The sequence below is a fragment of the Oncorhynchus nerka genome, linkage group LG4 (genome assembly GCF_034236695.1).
Source record: "Oncorhynchus nerka isolate Pitt River linkage group LG4, Oner_Uvic_2.0, whole genome shotgun sequence".
NCBI classification, from domain to species: domain Eukaryota; kingdom Metazoa; phylum Chordata; class Actinopteri; order Salmoniformes; family Salmonidae; genus Oncorhynchus; species Oncorhynchus nerka.
Genome location: NC_088399.1, coordinates 57,980,618 through 58,003,544, shown reverse-complemented (window position 1 = coordinate 58,003,544; position 22,927 = coordinate 57,980,618). Strand labels below are relative to the sequence as shown.

The 22,927-nt window shown below is 40.9% G+C and overlaps 4 protein-coding genes across 5 annotated transcripts in view; 1 reads left to right on the top strand and 3 right to left on the bottom strand.

Moving 5' to 3' along the window:
• Positions 1 to 312: 312 nt before the first annotated feature.
• LOC115128258 (riboflavin transporter 2-like) lies at positions 313 to 4,809 on the bottom strand. Its single transcript, XM_029657946.2, has 4 exons — positions 4,739 to 4,809; positions 2,086 to 3,126; positions 1,797 to 1,920; positions 313 to 989 (listed from the first exon to the last, which is right to left on the bottom strand). Exons 2-4 carry the CDS (start codon positions 3,081 to 3,083, stop codon positions 780 to 782), a joined length of 1,332 nt encoding a protein of 443 aa, XP_029513806.1. The 5' UTR covers positions 3,084 to 3,126; positions 4,739 to 4,809; the 3' UTR covers positions 313 to 779.
• A 1,755-nt stretch (positions 4,810 to 6,564) lies between these two features.
• On the bottom strand, positions 6,565 to 18,644 carry slc52a2 (solute carrier family 52 member 2). Its single transcript, XM_029657941.2, has 5 exons — positions 18,467 to 18,644; positions 10,579 to 10,717; positions 9,503 to 10,358; positions 9,140 to 9,263; positions 6,565 to 8,656 (listed from the first exon to the last, which is right to left on the bottom strand). Exons 2-5 carry the CDS (start codon positions 10,706 to 10,708, stop codon positions 8,447 to 8,449), a joined length of 1,320 nt encoding a protein of 439 aa, XP_029513801.1. The 5' UTR covers positions 10,709 to 10,717; positions 18,467 to 18,644; the 3' UTR covers positions 6,565 to 8,446.
• fbxl6 (F-box and leucine-rich repeat protein 6) overlaps positions 10,582 to 22,927 on the top strand; it is a 35,641-nt gene continuing 23,295 nt past the window's right edge. The window contains exon 1 of one of the 2 annotated variants that reach the window (XM_065017676.1): positions 10,582 to 10,669. The gene's annotated coding sequence lies outside the window, so the exon portion shown is untranslated. Of the gene's footprint in view, positions 10,670 to 17,986; positions 18,076 to 22,927 lie in introns of those variants that run through there. The other variant, XM_065017677.1, reaches the window with a different exon arrangement.
• Positions 12,086 to 18,045, bottom strand: LOC135559480 (uncharacterized). Its single transcript, XM_065017674.1, has 2 exons — positions 17,957 to 18,045; positions 12,086 to 15,673 (listed from the first exon to the last, which is right to left on the bottom strand). The coding sequence occupies exons 1-2, from the start codon at positions 18,018 to 18,020 to the stop codon at positions 12,930 to 12,932; spliced, it is 2,808 nt and encodes a 935-aa protein (XP_064873746.1). The 5' UTR covers positions 18,021 to 18,045; the 3' UTR covers positions 12,086 to 12,929.

The window sequence follows — 22,927 nt, the reverse complement described above, 5'->3', positions numbered from 1 at the left end:
CCAATCACGTCCGGATGTGATACAGCCTGGATTCGAACCAAGGACTGTAGTGATGCCTGTTGCACTGAGATGCAGTGCCTTAGACCGCTGCGCCACTCGGGAGCCGAGTAAACAAATGACCAAATAAATGACCAAATGAGTAAATAATAAAGGACCAAATGTTAAAATTGCTACATAAATCACTGAATTCCTATGAAAGATTCTCCACAGTGAGAATGGTCCATTCAAGACTCCACATAACTCTTGTGAAGTCCAAACTGTCAGACATTGATCTGTCAACATTAGATTGGGGCAACCACAAGTTGACATAGCTAATCACAAGTCCATTTATTCAACAAAAATGCTACAGTTTTTTTATGCTACAAAAACACTAGGCTTTTATCTTCCGGAGAGCTGAATGTTCTTTCTATCTACCTGGTATGCGCTACTCTCTAAAAGGTGCTTATTCGCTGCCTGGTATTATTTGCATGCACTGACAAAAGTCCCTAATTTTACCATCCACAAGCTGCTAGTGTAAAGTGAAAAGAGGCTCTGACAGTAGCTTATCAATAGCACCAATGTCACATGACAAGATACTTGGAGGGTGTTGTCCAAATAGTAAATCACCCTGAACCTTATATAGGGTATACCTTACTTTACTCCCACGAGTTGGTTGAATTCTGTTCACCTCACTAGTTAGTTGTTCAATTGCATTTTTACTAATGAAGTACACATGCTTCGGAAGAATTAATCAAATATGTTTCTCAGAATATGCCTGGTTCATCGTTGTTTAGCATAATTTAAGGGCACTTTGTATTACATGGGTCTCCTGATAAAAATAAACTATACACACTGACCAAGGGAAACATGGTGACTGCACCCATGAAGGACCCCAACTGCACCACTGCTCCACACCACACGAGGGCACTGTGGCCCTCATCACGGAGGATAACACCAATGATCACCTTAACATAGGACAAAGTGAGGATGAAGAAGATCCAGGAGCCCACCTGAGATAAGGGACAAGTATAAAATGTACTTATTCAATCCATTGTAATGTTTACCATATACTGTATGTGTAATAATTATTTCTATGAGATGTAGTCCTCTATGTTATGCTTTCATCTGTAGCATAGAACTACAGTGGGTTCTGAAATTATTGACACCCTTGATAAAGATGAGCAATAATGACTTTATAAAATAAATAATCCACATACTGAGCTAACTTTTTTTTTTAAAGGGGAAATTATATTCTTATACAATTGCTCAGAGAAAGAGATTTTGTTTAACTAGTAACATATATTTTTCTCAAAAAGGTAGTTGTCAGAACTATTGACATCCCTAAAGATTCTTTTACATAAAGTAGTCAAAAGTTCCGTATTTGGTCCCATGTCTCTAGCACGCAATGACTACATCAAGTTTGTGACTATACAAACTTGTTGGATCTATTTGCAGTTAGCTTTGGTTGTGTTTCAGATTAATTTGTGCCCAATATAAATGCATGGTAAATAATGTACTGCATCATTTTGGAGTCACTAATTGTACATATGAATAGAATATGTTTCTAAACACTTCTACATTAATGTGGATGCTACCATGATTACTGATAAGAATGAATTGTGAATAGTCAATGAGAAAGTTAGAGGGGGAGGTTAGCATGTCTTGGGGGTATGATCTTTGACCCTTTTTTTTGTCTACAATATACAGTAGCTAAGTATTTTAATTATTTATTTTATAGTCTACTGTGCATCTTTATCAAGGGTGTCAATAATTTCCAACCACACTGTACATTATGAATTTATGTTGTGGAAACATACAATGAGGAAGGTTCCTGAGGTTTCATTGACCAGCAGAGGACATGGACTCAGCACTGCCATGCCTATAATGTAGGCTCCAATCCCACTGCCAAACAAAGTGAGAGCCCCCAACAGCAATAAGGACCTGTGACAGGATGACAGTAACATTATCATTATCAATGGGGGTGCAGTTTAATAAAAGTCCCATTTTGTTGGCCATAAAATAAGCCTACAAATATTAAGTTGATAATGAGTAAATTAAATAACGATTCATTCCTATTTATTGGAAATGCATTTGAACAAAACTGACCTTGTTGGGAAAAACATGGCAATGAAGCAGGCTAGAGGGTTGGACACCGCAGCCATGGTGGCCGATAAGTGGTAGGCACTGTTTCCATAGGGCAGACAAGAGTAGGACTGCACTGAGGGAAGCACAACGTTAGTCAGTCCGTTGACCCAGGCCAGGATGAAGAACATGTACAGCACCTGTATCCGGCTGTACGTCCCGGTCCCAAAGCAGCTTTTGGGCTTGATATCAGACTGTTTGATCATGGCCTTCTGCTCTGTGGGGTTCATCTGAGCTGCCTCGCCTTTCTCCAGGACCCCGTTGGGGTAGCGAGCATTTGGGCGTTCCCGGGCCACGGCAGGGTGGTAGTTCAGAAGGATGAAGGCTCCCAGGCACACCAACATCATGGCACTGAGGAAGAAGAAGAACACCCCAGCTGAGAAGTTGGCCGGCTGGTAGTGAGCCTGAAGTTCGTAGCTAAGACTGACTGAGCCAGTGTCATTTATCATCAGAGTGCAGTTGTTACAGTGGACCACCCCCACCCCCTGGATCAGGGCTACCAGGGCGGGTAGCAGGCCACTGACACCCTCCCCTACATAGTAGGTGGTGAGGTACTGGGGTTTCAGACGCATCATAAAGGGCAGGAAGGTGACAGAGGAGGTGCAGTCCACAGTGGAGAGGAGGAAGGTAAGGAGGAGGAGGGCCACGCTGCGAGGGACGCCCGCCACCAGCAGCGTCTCCTTCCAGAAGAAGGCCAGGAGAAAGCTGGCCACCATGCCCAGGGAGATGATCACATAGATGACCACTGTCTCGTTGAGCGCCCCGGGGCGGAAGCGGTGCATGAGGGTGATGAACAGGGGCCCCACGTTGGCCATCTGGATGAGGACGGATAGGTAGGATGGCAGGTACCAACCCTCGGGGATCTGGGGAACGATGAGAGGCAGCTCTACCCATAGTCCGTTGATAGACACCCAGGAGCCCATGCCAAACAGGCAGGCCAATATATGGATGAAAAGTGACATTGTGAATCTGGGTACTGAACACTGGTGCGCTCGGAAGTGGATTCTAGAATGAGATAGAAATAAGAGTTAGGGCAGCATAAAATACAATGAAATGAACACCGAATATATTTATACTTTGCCTGTTACTCACAGAAATGTACTTTGAATTGATGCAACACCTTGAGGTAAAAAGAGTAGAATGCCAAATCCACAACAACGGCCGACACAAACACACGTCTCGACCACATCGATTTGAAAAGGAAACAGTCTCACTCACCCCGTGCAGCTGGTAAGGAATACTCCTTCCAGCTTAGTGACCTTTTTCCTGTGTTTACTCAACGATTGCTCTGGTATGACATTTCGTACCATAATCTAAAAAGTCTACTTGACTCGAATCAAAGTGTTTTTACTTTCTCCACTGAAATGCAGGTGAACCATGATGTTATTAGTTCAAATGCAGGCACATCAGTAAACATCCTGATGCCTATGGTGGGTGGGAACCATTGTTCCTTTACCATACATTAACCATAAAAGTTATAAAATTGCGTTAGTCATCCGATGCAGACCCCGCACATTTCACCTTATTTTAATCCCCTTTCAGCTAAGCAAATACCAAACACTCTTTCCTGATAGTTATTAATTAGTCAGCTGAATATATTTAGGCGCTAAGTGGCTCAACTCATTGAGAAGAGTCTACTTCTGGTTATGTAAAAAAATACATGCCAAATGATTTCCCAGTCTTTTAAGACAGGATTCAATCCCAGGTGTTACAGAGCTGTGTAGTGAGTGCTGTGTAGGGAGAGCTGTGTAGTGCGCTGCTCTACAAAATGCTGTGGATTGAATCTCGGCCTTACTTAAACACATTTGGGTTTTGTAACTTAAAGGTCCAGACAACGTCTTGTCTGAAGGTGTGTTGTAAAACGTTATTTTACTGATGACAGATGTTGGCCACTTAAACCTGTAGTGTCATCTGGGAGAAGATTCTTATCAGTTGAAGCTCTCTGCTAAAGGCGACAATGTCAAATTCATTACAGATTCTTACAAGGCTTCGGATGTGAAGTTACAAATTTATGTAAAAAATGCTTTAGTGGAAATCACTTTATGACGCTTCCAATACTGAAAGACCTGCCCAGTATACTTTATGACAAAGTTAATTGGACACGGTCACATTTCCTTAATTTACTTCAAATATCACCAAGAAGCAGCCAAAAAGGTAACATTGGTTACTTATACTGTAAAAGTATTGCATAACTACTATAAAAACATCTGAGCAGGAGATTGTTTATTAACAAGGAAACCAGCTTGCTGCAGTGTCTTTGATCTGGTACAAAAACAACTCAAAAAGGAATGGAAAACAATTATAGGAAATTATTTTGTTACAGCGTGTCCTCGAAGTTAAAAGTAAGAGGAGATAAAAGCAAGACATTGAAACAGATGTCTCAGACTGTCAGCAGAAATAACATTTTCAGGTAAAAAATTAAGTAGACTACACATACATGAAAAAGCATGCATCACAATCATAAAATATATTCCATCTATTTAAATGATAGTTTACACTTTTGCAAGTGCACAAAGTAAACCAAAAAGATAAAGAGTACAGATTGTTCACTTCGTTTAAAAAACAAAAAAGTTAACAGTAAGAAGAGGATAGCATGCATCCGTGCACATATACTCACGTTGGGTAGACAGCAGGGAGTGCAGTCAGAGGTTCTGCAGTGCAGAGAAGCCAAAGTCCTATGCACTGAAGGATCCCTCTGAGTGGACCTGGGGATTATAGCCCCATTCCTTGGTGGGTGTGCTTTTGTCAACCAACCAAGACACGTTTGTTCAACACCTGAGTTGATATTTCATCCACAGTTCCCTCAATAGGCACATTTCGGGACATTTTTCATTGAGACATATGTAATGGTTTACACCAACACCAAGAATTTCATTGTTTCTTTTCAACTTATGGCTGAGTCAACACATTCTTGTATCTAAGCATTTCTCTAATTCTCCCTAAGGAGATCAAGGGAACTAGCTAAGCTGGAAATACAGTAGAACTAGCTAAGGCCTAGAATGTTCGTTTTTCCCGATATACACAAATTCCGTCCATTTCTCCAGAGCACATTTTCAAATGAGTTTTAAAAATGGTTTGATCTCTTGATCTTTTGTTGAGGTTATACCTGATTACTTTTCACTCATTTCACTTTGGTTCACAAACTGCTTTACAGAGAAAGTTAAATTGGCGATGATCTTGAAATGCAATCCATAACCACAGTAACAGGTGAAAGATTAACCAAAGCAATAAAGCTAGTTAAAGCCCTGTTTGGCTTTCTTCATACCGACATCTACTGGAATGTTGACAAAATTACACTAAGGACTATGCAAAACTGTCCCGAATGTAACAAAATGAGAGCTGAACCAAATTCCATAGGAAACATTTATACATACCGAATGACCCAAACAATTATCATTAATGATAAATGTAGGCCAAAATACCATCCTGGTTAAAAAGGCACGTCAAATGCATTCATATATTCCCATAACTCTTCTGTAACATTTCCTGAGAATGCATAGCAACAGGATGAGACCTGTGCTTAGCATTAGGGCTTTGTTCACCCATAACAATGTAACTTTAGGCCATAGAAGGCAATTCCTGTGAGGAGTAATAATGAGTCTCAGGAGGCAACGGAAAACCTGCTACCTCCATCCGTACATTCATTTGAGCCAAGTAGTAATTACTTTGCCATATTGTCAAAGCTTACAAAACAAGTAGCTATTGGTTGGAAGTTTTAATTGAGATTGAATCAGAGGTTGATTCATTTCTCTGAGTAGGTGACTTGCATTATGTGGCGATTCAACATCACATTCTGAGGAACAAAATGTAACAGATTCTTCAACACTCCTATTTTTGATTTATTATTGGTTTTCCAAACATCCCAAACTTCTGTCAAGTGATTTTGAGTCACCAGATCTGAAAGGCAGTCAAAAGGACTGTTAATACAGCGATCTAAAGATAATAAGCTTATTGGCAACACAATAAGGCAGGAAAGAAAGATTACAAACGGCCACATAAAAAAAAAAAACACAAATGTAAAATCAGTGCCTGAGAAACTAGTTCACCTTTCATTTTCACATTAAAAAACAAACAAAAATGATCATATAGAAAATGTATAGTAAAATATTGTCGCAATCTGACGAAAACCTTTAACTCCGTTTTTGACTATTTTTATTTGACAATTATTGAAAGCAGTAACTTCCCTCAATGTACATTTCAAGACTAGGGCCAAGAAAGTGTATTCAAAATAGCCCGATGTCTCATAATTGTATTCTCGTTAATGGGAAATAAGGTATTTTTTTCCTGAACATGTTTTCATCAGATAGTGACGATATAAACATGACTAAAGAGTCAAGGCATGTTGGACCAATACTATTTCTATATTGTCAACATAAAGTCTATAAATTCCATTGAGCAGCAAGTTTTCCAATATTAGTCACTGTAGGAGGTACTAAGGCGTAGCAGATTTTAAAATGTTCTTTATTCCTTCCGAAGCTGAAATCACAAAAACCCCTCGTGTCTCAGTCATGATGTGTTTAGTAGGCTAACTTAGGTCGCATTTACATTATCAGACTTAGCACTGGTGTTTTGGCCTAAAGACAGAGGCTTCAACATTACCGAAATGTTTTAGATAGCAAGATAACATTTAAATGTTATCTGAAGGAAGGCTAACATTTGGCATTGCATTTGGAATGGTTAATATATATTTTTTTAAATGGTCATCAAAAAGGATTCAACACCAAATTACATGGATGATAATACACAACAGGAGACGAAGGCATTAGTAGAAAGAAACAATCCCATTGTGTATGGAGAAATAATCTGGAGGGAAATAAACAAGTAATTGTTCAGAATTATCAGGACAACACAAAATAAGTTTAAACTATAATCTCTCTGGAATGATGATTCTGACATGGCATACAATGACATACCAAGTGACAGACGTAAATATCTCCTAGAACAGACAAATTCAAACCTGGACCTCAAATCCAGTTCCACTGCTGATTTCCATTCTTCCCACCTAATCAAGGACTGATTTAGACCTGGGACACCAGGTGTCCAACATTAGTATTAAAACCTGTCTATAGCTAGGTTTCCATCCAAATATTTAAAAAACCTGCATTTAAAAAATACTAAATAATTCCACCAGTGGTATGTTTCCACCAAACGGACTTGTTACTTGTTGATAAAAAAGAGGTGCGCACACAAAATGTACGTTTTCATGTAACAAATAAAAACCTAAAGTACAATGGGTTTCCATCGCATTTTCAAATACTCTAAACTCTCCGATAGTCGTCACAAAAACTGTTGCGTTAAATAGCAAATGTGCCTACTCTGGTCTTCGTACGTACCAACATTCGGCAGATACAGTGCGGACAGGCTGTGCGGGTAGGCTAGTCCACATGAGATGATTATGAATAAGAGCGAGAATCTGTTAATTTGTCAAACAACATTCAAGCATCGATCATCATGTCACCAGAATAAGATAAAGCATCAAGATCACCTTGCACTTTCACCATCCTGTGAAGTTCATCATTTATAGCCTAATTTATCATTTGTAGCCTAATGAACTGCTAATGAACTCAGGAACTCTCCAAGACGTTGTGGGAGGACCACACACCATATCATCACAAGTTGACTTCGATATGATGATTGTCAATATTTGCCATTTCTCGCATTATAAATTTTAGACACAAAGATCCCACCTTGTCGAACTAGGAAATGATCGGTCAGCATTTATAAAATTGTACCGACCTGTCCTGTTTCCATCACAGCTGTCATGATTTTTGTTTTAAATGATATGACTTTAAATCACATGAAAGCTGTGGATGGAAACATGGTTTTTGAGTTTCATAGGGCCACTTTCCAAGTCAAAGATTAAGCCCTGTCCAGGACTCTCTGCATTCTCTGGAGATTCTCCGTTGAGCATGCTTTTTAGTCGAGGACTGGGCTTCTTCTGTCTCTCTGAAACTGGCCATTAATGTGTTTGTTTCTTACGCCTAAGGCCTGGGGACAGCCAAACTGGATGAATTTGTGTTATTGATTCAGTCCCTGATTAAACAAGTCTTGTCACATGATTTAGTGGAAAAACATACCGGTAATAGCAGCTCCTTCAGCAAACCAAGAAACTAGATCAATAATTTTAAAAATCCCCTGCGGCACTGCATCACAGGCACTTACATCCCCTTAACCAGGACACAGCAACTCAATGCTCCCATTACCCCTGGAATGCCTTTCCTCAGCCCTTACAGAACCCCCCCCCCATCAACCCTTCTGGGCCTGGAAAGGGTGTTCCATCTTCCATCCCTGACGTGATCACCTAGCTGTGGTTCCTGGTGCCTAACTAACTGCAGTTGTCCACACAGTCCTCAGACTGTGCAAATATGTGGTAAATGCTGACCAGGGGGAACATGGAGAGGGCTCCTATCAGTGAGCCAGCCTGGATGAAGACACCGCACCACAGCAGAGCAGCATGGCCAGCCTTGTGGAGCAACGTCCCTATAACTACCTTCAGGTAAGAGAAGAGACCAGTGAAGATGATCCAGGACACCACCTGTGTAGAAACAGAGAAGTGTCCGTGTGGAAATTAAGGGTGTTATCAAGGGTGTTATTGGAAATAATGTATTTGGAAACAATTATTTGAAAATAGTTTCAAATAGCAGGTTATTTATAGAGAATTTAAAAAATATATACTTTAAAATAGTTCATGAACTGCTGATTTGTAGTTGATTTGGCAATACATTGTTTGAAAGCACTCAAATACACAGAACATAAGTATTTAAATGACAAATAGTTAATACACATGTATTGGAACTCAGGTCTGGATTACACCTAATCTAAAGCGATCTTAAAATGTCCTCATTACAGGTACACACACACTACACAAAACATTGGCAACCCAGGAAGTGAATGCACTTCAAGACAAAAAGTGATTTCATTATTAATAGTAGCCTCAATCAATGTTGTAGGGAACAAGGTCCACAATGATAGCACTGACGGGCCTAGTAGTTAATAGATGATGGTTGAAATGACTTACCACCAAGGATACACCAGCAGAGCTCCCCAAGAGAGGAGGACAGGGGCTGAGTACTGCCAGAGCCATGAGGTAGGCCGCAAAGACCCCCCCTGCTACAGACATGAAACCAAGACCCACAGATGACCTGCAACACGGAGAGGGAAAACACACCCGCAAGTAAGATCTCCTGACTCAACATTAATAAACCATGTACAATTATTCCAAACCATATCTAGGCCTAGTGTCCGTCCATACTTACATTATAATATTCATACATCAATATATTTCTATCAATCAATTACTGTACATGAGGGTGCAACACACAACTGTGGTATAGGCCTACACACTAATCATGCAGTCAAACTCATATTCATATCCACTCACCTGCAAAGGACAAACATGGCCACAAAGCAGGCCAGTGGGTTTGCAATGTTGCCAAGGACCACAGAGAGGTGATAGGTCATGGTGCCGTAGGGCAGACAGGAGAAGCTCTGGACAGAGGGAAGGACTCCGTTGGTCAGGGCGTTGGACACACCTAGTAGCACCAGCAGGTAGATGTTGCGTGGTGTCCAGAAGGTTTGGACCGGGGATGTTTTCTTCAACTCCACCTGGTCCTCAGACAACAGTGTTCCTCCATTCTGGAGCGGGTGGGTCTCCTCCCCATTTTCCTTTGTCGTCACCACTTCAGGCTCTGCGGTCTCCTGTGATGCTGGCTCTGTTATTTCTCTACGCGTCAACGCCATGAAGCAGAGGGCTGAGATTGTCAGCATTACAAACAGGAACCAAAAGAAGTCCTGGGCAGGGAAGTTCTCATCCAGGTAGTGTGCCTGTACTGTGCCATTGTTCAATTTGCACTCCAATTTCCCCACACCCTGCCCCAAAGCCACAACACATGGGAACAGGGCACTGAGCCCCTGGCCAACAAAGAATGTGCGGATGTATTGAGGGGGGTAGCGGAACATGAAGGGCAAGAAGGTGACATTGGATGTACAGCAAACCAGAGCCAAAACGAACGTGAGCAGCAGATATGGTACGGATCTCACTTCCCCTGCCACAGTGGCCACCTGTGACCAAAAGATGGCTAGGAAGATTGATGCCACCACTGCTAGAACCTGGATACTGTGGATGACCAGGCGCTCGTTTAACTGTCCTGGGACACAGTGATGCATTATGGTCACAGCAATCGGACCTATATTCCCAAAGGCTATCAGTACTGACAGATAGACTGGCAGGCTCCACCCTGCATATATAAAACAATGGTCAGTGTCAATCAGAATACACTTCCGGATTAAGCTACGGTCTTTTAGCCTAGACTTCATGCAACAGTGCCTGTACTCAATAGTAATACTGTGAAAGGACAAAACAGTATTTCTTATAGAATGGTATAAACGAAGAGGGTACCATGCATTGACAACGAAAGAATATAAAAAAAGAAAACATGTTTGGAATCAGATACTGACCTTCAGGCAGAACTCTGACAACCACGGGTAGCTCAACCCAGAGACAGTTCACGGAAATCCAGGAACCCATACCGAAAAGAGCCACAAGGACGTGAGTAAAAGCGGCACTGTTCCACCAAGTACCCGCCATTTAGCCTCTCTGACGAAGAAGACAGACAAAAATGTACGTTATGTATCGTTTGAAAAGTGGGGCCGATGTCTTATGGGCACGTGCCCTTTCTTATTAAAATGTCAGCCAGAAGGATGTTCGAGTTGAGTAAATGCGTCCGCAGCCTATGATTTGTGGCGTGTTATGTGAATAGTAGATTCTCCTCCCCTTACCATGTAGCCAGCCATTCAGAAAGCTTCTAGGGATTGTGAAGGCGGGCATTCCTGCACTTCAGAGGCTAAAAACACTGCATGCGATTTAGTTCGACGCGCATGGCACCGGAGAAGTGCGGCACATTTCCATAGGCAGAGTGAACACTGATCCACCCGCTCGGTGCTTCGATTTAGTGTGCTGGTGTGAATATCGAGTGCACTGATACGTATTAGAGTTACTCAACAAGATGTGATCGATCATTTATAAATGCAATTGTATTGTAGTACGGTCTACATAAATGCACTGAGATAATTGACTACAACTGCATTATAGTCGGTATGTCTAATACACATTCCCTTCACCTTCCCAATACACCGTCTAACAAATAAATAATTTCATAATAATGAACTAATTGACCTACTGGGCTATATAACCACAAACCCTTTAGAATGTCCAGTGATCCCTATAATAATATTCAGAACTGAGAGTTGATTCAGTAAAAGTGGCAATCTGCGTTTGGTGCGAGTTAAATGAATGATACCCATTGATTCTTGAATAATTTGACCTATTAATGCCTCATGACCTTAGTTCAACTGTCCTACCCCATCAGAACCCACAATAAGCTTGTTTTACTCCGTTTGTAAACAATATCATTTTAAACATGACTAAAACTATCATTTTGATCTCATGCGTGGTCAGTCTGTATCCACAGCGCACTATGAATTTGAGTGTGGTTACATTACTCTAGCCCCATCACTCAGCATTTTTCCAAAACAGTGGCAGGTTGTGCTTTGTTCATATCTAAACAGCATATTACCCAGTGTGACATAAAGGGGAAAACAAATTGAATACAGACACCCACTGTGCACCCTCTAAATAATGTTTAAATGTTCATTCAATACTTTTAAATGGTCCAATATAGGTCGCATAAAAGATAAATGGCATCTCAGTGTAAAACCGTCAAACCTTACACCTGGAAATTGTGACCTGATATTTTTTTTCCCCCACAATGTTGACTTTGGGGGCAGTAACTCCCAGCACCAAACAAGATAAGCTCGGTAGTGTGTGTGAGTTAACTATTCTATTAAGTTATAGTGTGGTAGACAGAACAAATGTAATATGTTTTTGCTCATCTTTATCAAGGGTGCCAATAATAATGGACCTGACCGTATGTGCATGTATATCAATTAACACTGTGACAAAAGGGAAAGTATACAGAACTTTATTATATTGCATTCCATCCTCTCTTTCCAGGTACAAAATATACATCTAGGTGAAATCATACAAAAACTTTCACATCACATTTGATTAGAATCCAAACAGAAATATTGATGATTTATAAAAATAAATTGAGGGGGGGGAAATAGAAAACATGTCACTTACAGGAGTTGCAACACACGTGATATAATGTCTGTTCAGATTAAACATCAAACATACAATTTTATGATGGTAAAAACATGTCTTGAACACACATTTCCCACAAAAAAAACATCCCTGCCTAAAATGGCAAAGGGCATATAGGACCAACCAATACAATTGGTGTGGGTGACGTATTGGGCATGTACCATTTACAAAGAGCAATGAGGGTCATCAGCTATCAATAAGCTCTGTCAAACTCAGGGAAGTTGCTTTACTTGCTTCTGCTCCAATATTGGGGACATATCAAGCTGGCCTCAACGAACGAGATTCGGCGAAGCTAGGCTGTGTGCTATGGTTCTGGATGGCCAGATAGCTAGCAACAATGACAAGAAACTGTCATGTGGTGAATTGTAAGCTCATTTGATCTCATTCTTGATACCATACCATGCCTTGTTTTGAGGTGTTTTGACTGATGTCTAATATATGCTAATATGGCTCAAATATTCTACCTAAGCAGGCGAACCAAAAACTAACACATGTATTTGAGAGACAAGTGCCCACTGAGAGACTTCGTTTTCAATAAACATAAGAGACAAAATATAGTTTACATGTTATCAACAGTCTAAGAAAACCATCTGCTTTTCCCCATAGTTGCGCATGTGTCAGTTTTGTTGCTAACTTCCTACAATATCTATGGAAATTCATCAAAGTTACCTCTGTAGCTCTGGTAGGAAACAATGTTTTTGTTTCCACCCAAGTCAATACTTCTTTGACCCTTTCCCCAAACCCCTTTGTTGCTTTCATAGTCAACATTCTGTCCAGATTGAGCATCAGCAGGGGTTATAGTGACAGTGTCATGCTCGCTCTGTTGTTCATTGTCCTCATTGGCATGCTCATTCTCTTGTACAGAGGCTGAGACATCATCCAAACTACACATGTCGCCAGGCAACACACTTTTCAGCTTAGAGATCATGTCTGCGAGTGAAAAACCAATATGAGTCAGGCTTGCGTCTCTGGAGTCCAGGACCAGTTTTTGGTAAGTGATCTCACAGCGGATTGCTTCGCGCTTTTGAGCATGGCTTGTCCCATCTAATCGGGCCAATAGTCTGTCTACATCTTGCTCACAGGTGCAAGGTCCTCCGTTTTTTGCAACAGCAGCAATGACCGTGTTTCTGTTTGTTTCGTCTTGCTGGTCCCTTGTCAATGAACCAGGATATTTTCTCGGACGTCCTACTGGCCTCTTCTGGGTCTTGCTTTGGTCAAGAGACTTTTTCTTGGAAGGAGGAGAGTACTCTTCTCTTGGAACAGTGTCGGTTGTTGCCCTCTCTGCATTTGTTGCACCAGCAGGAGAATCACTTTCAGATGGAATAGAGTGGCCCTCTGGTTCTTCGTATGTACTTGATGAAAGGTTCGTAAGTCGATCTGGCCTCTTCCTTTTGTATGGGTAGGCATGACCAAAGGGGTATTCGGCCATCAAGACGCAAAATGTGCAGGTTGTCAGCTGTGTGGAAATTTCCAGAGGGGGGTTGTGACAATGTGCGCCTCCAGGCAAAAAATCACTCAGATTGACCTCAGTGACAGCCGCGATTACTTTCACCATCTTCTGCAGACAGACCCTTATTAGGTCTACATGGATGTTTCCCGTGCCAGTTGTGAAGTATGAAAAAACCCCATCAAAGGTCTTCTCTTGCAGAGGCAACTGGAGAAACACATTTGCAATGGTATCTGGCTCAAGGAGGGCTGAGGAATCCTTAGCCCACTCAAGCAGTTTTTGGTAGAGGCAGAGTATATACTGGCTAAAAAGTGAGTACTCTCCTCCGCTCTTCAGAAGTTGCCAGTAAGGCCCCAGGATTTTGCAGTAAACAATGGCGAGAACGCATACAAGCGACTGTATGACGTCATCATTGGCATCATCAGTAACACTCTCCAGAATGACATTGGGGCATTCATCGTTGTTCAGTAAGAGCAGGTCGGAAAAGAAAAGGGCAATCTCACCATGATGGTGAATGAGACCCGCTGCTGCCTCAAAGTAGTTATTAAATCGGTTTGAGCGGTTGACTGTTAGTTTGGAGGGATTGTTCTTCTCTTCACAGAAAGCTATCCAGTGTTTTCTGTAGTTTTGCTTTGATGCAGCACGAGGACTCAAGACATCACAGGCCATGTGGATGTAGCGTGACGTAGAACTTTCAGAAAAGTTCACAAATCTTCGGAATTTCGGGTTCCTGTCACGGCCTAGTTTTTCTCCAGTTGACTGCATGATCTCATTTTCGAAGCTCATCATCTGCTGTTCAATTGCGTCATGAATGTCAACAAGAAAATGGGCATTGTAGTGTAGAAAACGCAAGGGTGATGCCATGGAATGTTGATCTTTAAGAGACGCAACTTTCTCTTCAAAGAATTTCATTGCAACATTTTCTTTACATGTTAGTGTGTACTGGTTTTTGAGAAGATCAAGGGAAACTTGTTTGGAAGCATCAGTTTTTCCACCATACACACTTGACAGTTTTTGGACAGAGAGCATAGCGATGTCAAGCAGTGTGAGGGCTTCTCCCTTGCTTGCATCAGGATTCTCTATCGAATTGAGCGAGTTTTGGTTCATTGCATGAGGACTTTCTTCATTTGGAGACTCGTATTCTTCTTTCACTTTCACCTGCGAGTAAGGTTCCCATACACTCTCTTCGTTTGGTGTTATGGCAAAAGTCTCATTTTCTTCTTTGAAGACTTTCACCACTGGCGTATCAAGTTTTGACAAAAAGCCTCTTTTCTTTCTTCCTCTTTTGCCTGATTTCTTTCCGTCAGTTGGGTCTTTAACAAGTTCAAATGGACTTTGAAGGAAGGTTTCCATCTGAGCATTTCTTCTATGTCTGGTTGTTTGGTAATTGCGGTAATGTAGTCTGAATTTTTTTAGCTTTGCCTGAAGGATTTTGCTAGCTTTCTGGATGTTACCATCACTACAGAACTCTGGGTCAAATTGACGTAACCAAGACACCAAGACAATGGGGTCAATTTTCTCCCTGATGACAAAGTTACTCAACTCAAGTATCAAACCATTTGTGACCTCAATAGACTCTGCTTGCTCAGAAAAATCTGTAATTTCCAAAAGATCAGCTCTACCAACTCCAATGCTGTCACATATTGGGCCAACAAATTCAAAGTTAACATTTGACTCAAGGAAGGCTTGTCTTGCATCTCCACTCAAACTTAAAGTTGTTGCAATGCCTCTTTCAATCAGACAACGGAAATCTGCAGACTGATACATTGGGAAAATCTTTTGAAGCCAGTCTACCACTGCCCCCCAGGAGAGTTGGTTGTCTTCTCTCAGAAGTCCCACTTGGATCAGAAGTCTGTTTTTACATGGTTTTTCATTTAGATTCAATGTTTCCCCAGTCTGAGATCCAAAGTAGTCTGCAGCAAGCTTATCGAAGTTGTCATCCCCTGAAATAAATTGATTTATATTAGAACAGAAAGTAATAAAATACAGATTCTAAAAGATAGTTCTTTAAAGTGGTAGTTCACTCCAAAATCAAAGATCGTAAGACATAGGGGTGGGCGATCTGGCCTGCATTTATCAGTGTTCTGCAATGCTGAACTTCATGAGCATACACTGAAAGTAACCAGGAAGTAGTGACTTCCCCCCCAGACTTGTAATTGTTCAACTTTAGTACTTTTTTTGAATGGATCTTTAAATGAGCAAAAACGTAGCGCAGTGGCCTAAATGCACAAAAGCTTCATAAAAAGGCATCTGGTAGAAGTACATTCATCCACAAACACATTATATACACTACCGGTCAAAAGTTTTAGAACACCTACTCATTCAACGTTTTTTCTTTATTTTTTACTATTTTCTACATTGTAGAATAATACTGAAGACATCAAAACTATTAACTAACTCATGGAATCATGTGGTAAAATAAATCAAAATATATTTCATATTTAAGCGGGTGTTGAGCGTTCGTCAGTTATTCTGCGTTCTGGCACAATCAGACAAGAGTGCTCTGAAATCTGAGTAGATAGCCAGAGCGAATTTACCAGCTACGTCTATCAACAGTTGTCGCAGTGACATCAACATTCTATTGAAATAGTTACTTGCATAGTGAAGTCTTTTGTTTAGACATGTAGCTAAACAATGAACCATAATCCCAACCATAATTCCAATTACATTACCCTGTATGAATCTGCAGGTAGCTAACCAACCAGGTTCAATGTTAGCTAGCTAACATTAGGCTATAACTAGCAATGCAAATGGCTCTGAGCTAGCCAGTCAGCTAACATTAGCTAGCTAGCTAACATTACACTAACTTGAAATGAAAACGAATGACAAAATTATAAACATGTAATATCTGAAATTGTTGCTAGCTAGACTATTTGACATGGATGGACGCTTCACCCTCTTGTCACGGATGCCATGGTTGCCCTTAGTTTGAAGATGTTATCCAGAGACATGTGTTTTATACAACAGCTTTCTGCGTGTTCTCTTTTCGACTCAGTCTTCATATTTGCAATCAAACTCCAGAATTTTCTCCATCTCCTTAGTATCATACTCTAATTCCAATGATTTCAAAACTCAGTCCTCCAGTAAGTGAAGAGCAACACTTATTCAGTTCTACTACATGACATCTTTCAAAAAAGCTGCATTAAAAAGGATTACGTACACATACCGACTGACCATTTCATGACTATAGACAGAAGCATGCTACATGGCAGAACCATCCGAACTCATCTCTCAGCATGTCCAGCCAATCATGGCTAGCGGGAAGATTGTCTTTTTCCATGGCTAAACCAACTTGGTTCATAATTTAACAATTGTATTCGTATTTACAGATGGCATACAGGTTTCTTATTAAGGCACATGCAAGTTCACAAGTTCCAGAAAGCATTTCTGCCAAAAATCAGATTATGTTAATGACATACGCCTAGTTTCCTGAAACAAGTCACTGATACACACAACCGTGTTTTCATGAATTTGATGATAAAATCCTGGTAGCCCATTCAAATCAGCAAGGGAAACTAAGCAAATAAGAATTGGCCGTCACATTCACAGCTAATTATCAGTTAAACAAAGCACGACAACCAATCAGAAGAGGGTCTCATTAGCTATCTTTGACACAGTGCTGGATAGGCTACAACAAACAGTGCCGTTTTGAATGCTGTTCAGAAGATTCAATAAGTGATCTCAAAGGTGGTCTCGTGTCAAGAGGAGTCCACGTCCCACTCCATCTGTGGTCTATCCAGCACAAACCTTTCCTATTTGTTTGAAGAACAGCTTGAGCTACAAACTAGATGGACTACTATTGAGGTTTTAAACAGGCTGACACATTTTGATTTTGAAGCAAATTATCATCTTAATATAGTTAAGTACGTTATCAGTTATTAACTGGAGCCTATAAGACTTGTAAAAAAATACTTCACTTTGTTTGAGGATTAGCTACAATAATTTGATTAATTTAAAATAGTACTTAAACTATATGCATCATGGCATTGGACATTAAACTCTTAAAAAAAAGGCAATATTGTGCAACTGCAGTCCGCAATTAGGGGTTTTCCTGCATTTATAGTGCATTAACGCCACCTACTTTCCTGGAGCGCCCCCGCCTGTCCTAGTTTAAAAATGGACCAATTCAAGTACAAAGAGGGATTCCTGCTTATGCAGTAATGCACCGAATTGCAGGCCGCAATTGCACATGTAGTTTGTATTTAGCTATATAAATCCATACTCACTCAGATCAGCATCAATACTGGCAGTATTTGGACCGCTCATAGTAAAGTCCTGTTCTTCCTCCATGATATCTCAAGAATGATTTGGAGGCAGCTATACAAACATCTGGAGGAACACCGAGGTAACTGTCACCTTTCTATGTAGTCGTGAATATGAGCTCGGTCAAACGAGCAACATAGCTAGTTAGCTAACTACACACACGCCTGTTGACCAAGCTAACTGACTAGCTACTAAACAATGCTAGCTAATATACTAGCGCTACAAGCTAAAGGGGCAATAGCATGGGCTCACCTACTTAGCTGGAACTATATCGTTAACTATGAAAATAGCTTTATATAAAATAAGGAAAAAGCTAGTTGGCTAATGCGCTAGGCTACATACAGATAACTGTTAGCTAGCTAACGTTACCTTGAAAGGAATGTGCGATTGTATTATCTTATATGAACGAGAACAGATTTTTCGGAATATCGACACTGCACTTCAAGCATACAATTTAGGACAAAACCGCTTACCGCGTATCTCCTTTTTAATTTTAATACTTGGGCGGCAGACTCGTCAGTTTCAGACGCAATGCTAGTAACAACTGCGGTGTTTCTCCTCCACAGAGTTAGCTAGGGATATCCTTCCTATGCCAATGCATGATGGCGTATGTGAAGCAGTGTCTTCTTCGATGAGGTTTAACGGCGGTCCGCATCCAATATGCTGCGTTACTGCCACCTACTAGACTGCAAGTCGATTTGTTAATAACCAGGAGGTTAAGAATACAAACAAGTTATAAATACAAAACAGAAGAAAATAGTAAGGTAAAGTCCCACATCAAACTCCCTTATACTTTGCTTGAAAAATAAACAAATACCCAACCATAACAATACTCACAACAAAAAAACAACCCCACTATTTAAATCTATTTAGTCCTACCTCAGGCCAACAACCTGAAAGGATGGGACACCACCACTTAACACACCCTGAAACTCTCCTGATGTCAAGTCTCGCACACCCAAATACCTCTCTGCAGCTGCCACCACAACCTCAATTTCCTGCAATTTTACGTTCCATCCCTGCAGTACAGTTGATAACCATTGTTATAAATGTTAAAAATCCAATCATACTGACACATATCACTTTTTGGTTTATCCCGCTGTACTGGTACAGATCTACTACTCACACCACTCTTCTCAGGATCCATCCCCCTTGACCCATCTTCCTCTACTTTCTTCACTGCCTCAGCATATGACAACTTCTGCACTACTCTAACCCTGGAAACCTCAACCTGCCTCTCTTGCACATTTCTGATCCCCAGCCCCATGGGTACCCCTACAATTAACACGTACCACTACTTTCCCCAATGCTACACATTCCTTTGTCTCATGCCCTTCGACACACTTCTCACACCTAGGAACCTCCCTCCTACACACTGCTGCCACATGCCCATAAGCTTTACACCTGCAACAACGTAATGTAATCGGCACAAAGGCTCATACAGGATAACTTACAGTTGAAGTCGGAAGTTTACATACACTTAAGTTGGAGTCATTAAACTCGTTTTTCAACCACTCCACAAATTTGTTGCTAACAAACTATAGTTTTGGCAAGTCGGTTAGGACATCTACTTTGTGCATGACACAAGTAAATTTTCCAACAATTGTTTACAGACAGATTATTTCACTTATAATTCACTGTATCACAATTCCAGTGGGTCAGAAGTTTACTTACACTAAGTTAACTGTGCCTTTAAACAGCTTGGAAAATTCCAGAAAATGATGTCATAGCTTTAGAAGTTTCTGATAGGCTAATTGACATCATTTGAGTCAATTGGAGGTGTACCTGTGGATGTATTTCAAGAATGACCTTCAAACTCAGTGCCTCTTTGCTTGACATCATGAGAAAATCAAAAGAAATCAGCCAAGACCTCAGAAAAACAATTGTAGACCTCCACAAGTCTGGTTCATCCTTGGGAGCAATTTCCAAACACCTGAAGGTACCATGTTCATCTGTACGCAAGTATAAACACCATGGGACCACGCAGCCGTCATACCGCTCAGGAAGGAGACGTGTTCTGTCTCCTAGAGATGAATGTACTCTGGTGGGAAAAGTGAAAATCAATCCCAGACCAACTGCAAAGGACCTTGTGAAGATGCTGGAGGAAACGGGTACAAAAGTATCTATATCCACAGTTAAGTCCTATATCGACATAACCTGAAAGGCCGCTCAGCAAGGAAGAAGAAACTGCTCCAAAACCGCCATAAAAAAAATCAGACTACGGTTTGCAACTGCACATGGGGACAAAGATTGTACTTTTTGGAGAAATGTCCTCTGGTCTGATGAAACGAAAATAGATCTGGCCATAATGACCATTGTTATGTTTGAAGGAAAAGGGGGAGGCTTGCAAGTCAAAGAACACCATCCCAACCGTGAAGCACGGGGGTGGCAGCATCATGTTGTGGGGGTGCTTTGCTGCAGGAGGGACTGGTGCACTTGACAAAATAGATGGCATCAAGAGGGAGGAAAATATGTGGATATATTGAAGCAACATCTCAAGACATCAGTCAGGAAGTTAAAGCTTGGTCGCAAATGGGTCTTCCAAATGGACAATGACCCCAAGCATACTTCCAAAGTTGTGGCAAACTGGCTTAAGGAAAACAAAGTCAAGGTATTGGAGTGGCCATCACAAAGCCCTGACCTAGATCCTATAGAAAATTTGTGGGCAGAACTGAAAAAGCGTGTGCGAGCAAGGAGGCCTACAAACCTGACTCAGTTACACCAGCTCTGTTAGGATGAATGGGCCAAAATTCACCCATCTTATTGTGGGACACTTGTAGAAGGCTACATGAAGCGTTTGACCGAAGTTAAACAATTTAAAGGCCATGCTACCAAATACTAATTGAGTGTATGTAAACGTCTGACCCACTGGGAATGTGATGAAAGAAATAAAAGCTTAAATAAATCAGTCTCTCTACTATTATTCTGACATTTCACATTCTTTAAATAAAGTGGTGATCCTAACTGACCCAAGACAGGGAATTTTTACTTGGATTAAATGTCAGGAATTGTGAAAAACTGAGTTTAAATGAATTTGGCTAAGGTGTATGTAAACTTCCGACTTCAACTGTATATATCCTAACATCATTGTCAAGCAAAGACTCAACATCAAACTCAAAAGAACAGACAATTACTCTTCTGTTTCACCACTCACGCCACCCTGTCTGCATCGCACCAAACGACGAGCGTCACAAACACTGACAGTCTTCCCCTTTATGTTGGTCAACTTTTACATTTACTGCTATTCACTCCTTTCAATGGCACCCTTTTCTAGAGAGCAAAACAAGAGAGCATTTCTTGCCCCCATTAGTTTAACGCGGAGTGCCTTCTCCCTCTGACCAGCTGAAACACAAACAGTTATCACAAGACCACTTCTGGTTACCCTCACAGATTCCACAGTACCCGATTCTGTTTTCACCCAACCTGAAACCACAAATGGATCAGCCAAAAGGCAAGGGTCCACTTTTTCGCAAAAACTTCACTCCTACTGTTAGACTCATCTTTATCCTTACCCTCAGTGCAACTTCACCATACCTTCCACCTCCAATACTTCGCCCTCATTCACTTCCATTTCTCCTCCAGTCTTCAGCTCACTCTGCTTACACTTTCTACCATTCTTCTTTAACAAACCATGTCCCCTTTTACCGCCATTTTTATCCGACTCAAGCTCACCCTCTTAGACCTCTGCCGCTCTTTTTTTCCTCCATTATTCCTTCGTATTCATCTCCTTATGATAATACTGCACTTCTCCTGACAAACATCTTGTTCTTGCCTTCCCAAGGGACACCATTTAATCGGCTATCACAATCTCCATACAATCAGCACAAACTGAAGCACTGTCTCCTCAGAAACACAAAATAAGCACCATATTTCATACATTTTCTTAATAAAAGTCCCCCACGTAATAGTAGAAACGTGTCAATAACCTGTTTTATTCCTGATATATTACAAATATATTCATTATATATTTTTTCATATTTAAGTGACATTTGTATTAAATGTGGGTTGTAAAATGTTCCACGGTCAAATAAATGGCCACAACGCGAATCACTGTATATGGAGTACATATTGGCTTATAGAGCAAAACCTATTCTGGGTGACACACTCATGCACACTGACACAGATCATGTAGATTACTACTGCCAGTTAGGCCTAATATTTTGGTGGTATATTGTATGTTCATACCTACTATAGTAGGCTAATTGGGGACGGGGGATTCTGGGGAACATTTAGACACTAGGCTACTTGCAATATATCCTAACAAGTCATTAGATTGGCTTTTAATACATCGGTAAGGCAATAGCCACCTCCTAGACCTTTAATCAGTGCTTTTTACTAAACACAAGTCATCATGTTTTACAATAACGGTACATTCGTGGACTGTGTATTTTAATTGTGCTAAATAATAGCCTACGTTAACGTATGTAGCCTAAGAAACAAGGTTCATGAAATCGATAGCTTGCTAGTAACAAATGACATTCATATTCTGACTATCTCTAAAATCCATGGTAGCAATACATGGTTATAACATCTACAGAAAATACATCAATACCAATGGGGGCGGTGTTGTTGTCTATATTCAGAGCCACATTCCTGTAAAGCTTAGGATAGTATCTCATGTTAAATGCTGTTGAAGTAATATGGCTACAGGTTCATCTGCCCATTCTTGTGGGAAGCTGCAATGGGTGACCTAAATATTTACTGGCTTTCATCAAGCGGTGCAGCGGTCTAAGGCACTGCATCGCAGTGCTAGAGGCGTCACTATAGACCCTGGTTCGGGTTCCAGGCTGTATCACAACCTGCCGTGATTGGGAGTTCCATAGGGCGGCGTGCAATTGGCCCAGCGTCGTCCGGGTTAGGGTTTTGCCCGGCGTAGGCCTTCATTGTAAATAAGAATTTGTTCTTAACTGACTTGCCTAGTTAAATAAAAAAAA

Coding starts and splice junctions, on each gene's coding strand:
- slc52a2 (XM_029657941.2), bottom strand. CDS start 10,708: ATGGCGGGTACTTGGTGGAACAGTGCCGCTTTTACTCACGTCCTTGTG. Junction 10,359..10,578: donor TGTCAGAGTTCTGCCTGAAG/GTCAGTATCTGA, acceptor TTATATATGCAG/GGTGGAGCCTGCCAGTCTAT. Junction 8,657..9,139: donor CTGCTGGTGTATCCTTGGTG/GTAAGTCATTTC, acceptor GTTTCTACACAG/GTGGTGTCCTGGATCATCTT.
- LOC135559480 (XM_065017674.1), bottom strand. CDS start 18,020: ATGGAGGAAGAACAGGACTTTACTATGAGCGGTCCAAATACTGCCAGT. Junction 15,674..17,956: donor CAGTATTGATGCTGATCTGA/GTGAGTATGGAT, acceptor AATTTATTTCAG/GGGATGACAACTTCGATAAG.
- LOC115128258 (XM_029657946.2), bottom strand. CDS start 3,083: ATGTCACTTTTCATCCATATATTGGCCTGCCTGTTTGGCATGGGCTCC. Junction 1,921..2,085: donor GCCATGTTTTTCCCAACAAG/GTCAGTTTTGTT, acceptor ATCCTGTCACAG/GTCCTTATTGCTGTTGGGGG. Junction 990..1,796: donor CCTCAGGAACCTTCCTCATT/GTATGTTTCCAC, acceptor CCCTTATCTCAG/GTGGGCTCCTGGATCTTCTT.